Genomic DNA, 6,000 nt, shown 5'->3' on the forward strand with positions numbered 1-6,000 from the left:
CATGTGGTGTTTTTATAATGTAGCCTAAACTTTCTAATCATAATACAACCAAAGAACATTTTTCAATAGTAATAATCTTCATTACTATTAATTAAATCTATTTAGATTTCTTTAAATATAGATAAATTCACTTAGAAAAACACACAGAGATAATGTCATCATCCAAATTGTAAAATGCTAATTCTATAACAAAATCTCTCTGAAAACAACAATTGTTGTATATGTATAGTATCCATTTTGGTCGATTCCTTGGTCTTTATTTTGTTCTAGTACTATTTTTAAAATAATCTGGCCGCTTTACCCGGCTGAACGCAACATATATATTGACCATGATGACACTGGGGAGTGGGAAAGACACTGGATTTTTCAAATAAGTAAATGCCAACATTTGTTTGTGCGCAATGCACCACAATGAATGCACCCACCGTTCGTTGGTCCTACGCTGTGTAATGCAATCTCATTTAAAAGTGGTACCAGTAATCTATACACAGGAATAACTTCATGTTCATCTGATGCTCATTTATTCTTCTTCCATTAATATTGTGCCAAATCTGGCGCTTTGTTGTTCTCATTTTGAGGAACAATACCTCTGCGTGGCAGCCTACCTCTGCGTGGTAGTCTTCCGACATTATACATTATTACTGTGCAAAAGAACAATCCATTGTGAAGTATTAAGTTTAAAAGTGTCAAATTGTTTGTTCAAAAAAGTTTATCTCATTTTCACTTTGTGTTGTTGTTTACTACTCCACTAACAATTTTACAATAACAAAATAATGCACATTCAGCTGTGGTTATAATTTTTTCGATTTATCACAGCTGTGTTAACACTAAATAAAAAGACATAAAATTAGATTCCCATGCTATTTAAATGTGAATTGTTTTATTCCGGATTAACCTTTTGGTGCATAATTAAGAAAAATGAATAATTTTCCCCAAAATTTCATGCTCAGACCTTTAAAATGAGACCTCTCACAGCTTTCTACGGCCTCCCGTTCGCTCACAATTTCATTGTAAAATTTTGGGCTGACGGAATTAGATATATAGATAGATATAACCGCTTAGAATCAATCAATTCTAAAGTCATGCAAGTTGTTCAGCGACATTCGAGGCTTCCAGATCTCTTCCAAAATCTGGACTGTTTGTTGCTGAGTTTGAGAGCAGAGAGAGATGCTAAAGTTGCTAAAGTTCAGTTGAAAGTGCCTTTAAATGTCACTATTGTACATGAAGACCAGAGCCGTTAATTGCAGATTCTAATACCATATGCTTTTGGTTTAGTGTATGATAAGTTTGCTCACAAGGATAAGGTGAAATTAATTAGTGAAGTTTCAACCAATGAATTTCACATTGCATCGTCACAAGGACTCCTAAATACTTCAGAAAGTAAATGTAGCTGCAGATTCTTTTGCTCATATAATTTACCATGCCACCATATCTTGCATGTTAGAGAGAAAAAAGATTTACCACTCTTTGACAGTATTCTCATCCCACCAAGATGGACTAAAGAATTTTATCTGAACAATAGTAGTTTGATGTTAACATACACCACAAGATGCCTTGAAGAGACAGTTTTTCACACTCTTCTGTGCCCAAGAAGAAAGTTTTATCACAAAGCGATAGGTACCGCATTGCCACTACAAAGCTTAAAAAAATTGCATCTCTTGCCTCGAAGGCATCTAGTAGAATGTTCCCTGAAAGGATGCAAGTCTTAAATGACATTATTAGCCTGTGGGAACTGGATAAAGAAGTTTCTGTAGTGGAGGTTGAAAGTTTGGATCACGAAATGGATCCTGATGAAGAGTTACAAGTAGTTCCTCCTCAAGAAATTAATCTGAAAAATCTCGATGAGTCATCCTTTGTCAACAATGCACACATTTTGGACCATGATTATGCTTTACCACAAGGGGAAGCTTTTTTTTAATTTTTGAAAAGAAAAAAACCTTGTCCTACAAAGAAATCCTGGACCAACAGTTGACTCAAGTGATGCTAACACTATGGAAAACAAAATTAGGCAAGAAACGGGGACGGTTGAAATTGAATGCACCGTTTTTGAGTTAGAAAATGTTTTCGATTTAAATGTGATTATGCCTAGTGCAAGTAAATCTAATCAGGAACCTAAAGGCATGATAGACTTGCCAGTGATGCCAATAACATTTAAGCGAAAAGGAAGACCAAAGTGTCATGACAAAGCAATTGTAGGCCTGCCAAAAAAGAAAGGCAGATTTACTAAAGTGGTACCTTTTGAAAAAAAAAACACTCAAAGATAGGTCTTTACTAATGCTTCAATGGTTTGTAGGTAAAGATAGAGGGATCCTTGCGTTGGAAGGTTTATTGAAAAAACGCCTTATTTAAGAGAATGAAATAGAAGTAGACGCCACACAGATAAGTTCTGAGTGTGTATTCAGAAGTTGCAATATCAGATTAATCAGGAAGTATTTTAGTTCAGATGCTGGGTAGCTGTTCAAACTTTGATCAAATGTAAAAAAGAAAATCATCTATTGTTTTGCATCGTATGTAAATCAAAAACATATAAGATAGCTTATGTTGCAGATATCTACTAGATATCTACTCCGTTTCCTAAACATTATTTTTGTGGGAATAAACCATACAAACAGAATAGATTTTTGTTAACAAATAGGAAAAAGTCAATAAGTTAATGAACTATGCACTTAAAAAATAAAAAAAAACCCATATTCCCACAATATAAAAAAATATTTATTAAATTAGCACGATAACTCAAGCCAAAGTTATCTGATTTTGATAAAAATTTCATACAAATAGTAAATATACATTTATTTGATCAAATTCTCTAACCAGCATGATCGGACTATGGTAACGGGATTTTTTGAAAAGAATTAGTTTTCCCCCATTTTGAAAAAAAAAAAATTTGGTACTTTCCTGTTAAAGGGAACATTTCAAAACCTTTTTGTAGAGCTTGTGTAAAAAAAAACAAATAATTTAGTGTATTGACCCGTTGTTGTATTCCTAACGGTTACGTCTCAGGATTTTTTTTTTTTTTTTACTTCAAATTTAAAATTCCATGTTATTTTCATAGGGAATAATTAATGTCTGTTGTAGTTTGCTGTTTCTAATGTTATATTTTAATTAAATTTGGTAAATTTCTTTAATTCAAACAAATCCAACTTTCTTATTAATATTTATTTAACATATCTCATTAAACTTTCTCTGTAACAACAATCGTAAGTACTCATTAAAATTAAACTTATTCAAATAGTACATAAATATGATTATTTTTAAGGGAATATTTTGGTAGTAGTCCAGCCATATAAATGGAAATTCGCTTAGTCTACAAGTTTGCTCGGCGGGGGTTATTTTTTAGATAACTTTAGGTAGTTCAAGTGACATAAAAGATGCTATAGGTTGCAATAAGTTATTGTATGTATGCGTTTGATTTGGTTAAAAAGTACATGCATACATAGTAGAAATCAGTAGGTAATTAATTAACAATGTCAAATTACACATTGTGTAAAAATTTATTCTTTAAAGTTTTTATTAAGAATAACTTAAATTACCAATATTAATCAATATTGGTAACATAAAAATACCATATTAATCTTAAAAGTATTGAATTAATTGTTTTAGTTCTAAGTTTTAGGCCATATGAGATGCAAGGAGTAAATAATTGTTTAATACTTTTTGTTGTTGTCACCATAAGGCCTGTGAAAGAAATGTTCATTAAAGGAAAATTCAATAATTTCATAACTGTAGGCCTACCTAACTTAACCGGTCTCTGTTGTAAAGACAAAGTTAGGCCTACAGTTAAAAGTCTTTATGTACTTTCGTACAGTTGTCGCAGCTAGTCTGGGCGCGCGGACCCTTGTGTACTAACCGTCCCCCACGCCAAAGCCATGAAGACAGCAGTGAGGCGCTGAACAACCCCAGACAGCCGTGTGGGCCAGATGTTTTTGGAAATGAGCAATAAACACTCCCCTCTACACCCCGCACCCTAGCGCGGCCGCGCGCCCAGACTAGCTGCGACAACTGTATCATACGGAGGACACTTATATGATAGCGCGCTGCGACAGTTAGGTTAAATTGGGTTATCGTAAATATGTTTGTAGGACTTTCCTTTTGTTTCGATATGAATCGATAACTTACCAGATTAGTCATTAAAAATTTATGATTACCCATCTAACATAACCGCCACAGCGCGCTGTATAAGGGTAGCATTCATATAATACAAAAATACTGTACCAGCCTTTACTCGATATAACTAAATTTCAATTCAATACAAAACTTATCACTTCAAAACATGATCTAACTTTGTTAAAAAACGATTAGCTAATTGAGTTTAACTTTAACTTGGGTAAAATAATCACTAGTTGGTATGGATATTTACTTATCTGCAGGCTAAGATTACTCTGTTATTGTGTATACCGCAGTTTTTAAACGGTGTAGCCTATCCATTGGTATAAAAATAAATAAAAATAAAACTGCTTAAGTTGTATCAATATGTATTTTATTTAACGTATACGTTATTAATTGCCACCACAAGTTTTAGCTGAGGCTTGCTTTTATGTAGGACTTAGGCCTATTTTATTTCATTCTGTATTCCAACAGACTATCTGACTTAGGCTAACTTATCCTATAACTTTTCAGTTAATTTGATTCTTTAATTTAGTGAAAGCTCATTATAATTAGGATACATTTTAATTAAGAAGGTACATCATTAGTTATTATCAAAATAAATATGTATAGTCTATCCTAGGACCCTCAAAATATATTTTAAATACAGAAAATAAATTAGTTTTGTAAAGACCAAGTTGGTAAAGCGAACTAAATCATTCGGTAGCTTAAAGGTTATGAATTATAGTTATGGTAAATCATAATTATCATAGTTTAAGGCATAGTTTTATCTCTACAAGGGAACAAGTTTTTAATTTCATAGCGTAATACAAACTGCGAATAATCAAATTTAATGAATAAAACTAAAACAAATGATCGGACGTTAATCAAATAAAATACTGCATTCGCTTCGCTTCACATCACTGACATAACCTCAAAATTTGGCTGTCTGCTTGCTGCTCGTAGCGTTTAGCTGTTTCCCGTTTGAAATCTACGTCTATCAATGACGTCATGGACTGCACGTACTATCTATTGGTATTACATATACACGTAACCGTAGCCACAGCGTAAAAAAATATGTATCCATTTATACAAAAACAAAAATTGTCCAATTTATTTGAAGAGTATTGAGAAGGAATACAGTATTATAAAAAAATATATCCATTCATACAAAAACCAAACTTTTCCAATTTATTTGAAGAGTATTGAGATACCTAAATTAACTCCTAAAAATGCTGTACTTGACGAAAACACTCACTTCCTTGTGTGTTCAGCTGTTTGCCTGTTTGTACTGTATACCTACTTGTTAACCCTTTTCTTTATTGATCGCATAGTTCAGTTAACAATCGTAAGTTACCATAAATAGGAGCAAAACCGTCAAGGAAAAGTGTGAAACTAAAAGCATTTAACGGCGTCTGGTCTGGTAAGGCAATCAGAGCGTTCGCTTGGGACTTGTTTATTATGACGAGAGTTGCGTGATGATGAGTCTGTATACTCACAAGGCGTGTAGGTGACCATGGTTGATGTCCTGCGGCACGTGGTCCATGCTGTCCCCTGCACAGTGACAAGTCTCCAGAACCAGCTTGTTCTCTGATGTACGGTTCTGACAGTCACAAGTCCACAGTGCAGCATCGCACATCCACACAAGCAGGAACAGGACAGCGAGTGATGTAGCCATCCCTGGCCTGGAACATAACAGAAACATTTGGTTAAATTTGGTTACAATTCCACAGCGCAGCATCGCAAATCCACAGAAGCAGGAATAGGACAGCGAGTGATGTAGCCATCCACGGCCTGGAACATAACAGAAATATTTGGTTAAATTTGGTTACAATTCCACAGCGCAGCATCGCAAATCCACAGAAGCAGGAATAGGACAGCGAGTGATGTAGCCATCCACGGCCTGGAACATAACAG

General features: G+C 34.1%; 1 protein-coding gene across 2 annotated transcripts in view; it reads right to left on the minus strand.

Moving 5' to 3' along the window:
- LOC128986197 (follicle-stimulating hormone receptor-like) overlaps window positions 1-5,758 on the minus strand; it is a 41,293-nt gene extending 35,535 nt beyond the window's left edge. The window contains exon 1 of one of the 2 annotated variants that reach the window (XM_054406403.1): window positions 5,583-5,758. In XM_054406403.1, coding sequence (XP_054262378.1) covers window positions 5,583-5,722 — 140 coding nt within the window. In that variant the 5' untranslated portion in view covers window positions 5,723-5,758. Of the gene's footprint in view, window positions 1-5,578 lie in introns of both variants that reach the window. The other variant, XM_054406405.1, reaches the window with a different exon arrangement.
- Window positions 5,759-6,000: the final 242 nt, after the last annotated feature.

Source organism: Macrosteles quadrilineatus, unplaced genomic scaffold (assembly GCF_028750875.1).
Source record: "Macrosteles quadrilineatus isolate MER2022 unplaced genomic scaffold, UCM_ALF_1.0 Scaffold_2__2_contigs__length_208266976, whole genome shotgun sequence".
NCBI classification, from domain to species: domain Eukaryota; kingdom Metazoa; phylum Arthropoda; class Insecta; order Hemiptera; family Cicadellidae; genus Macrosteles; species Macrosteles quadrilineatus.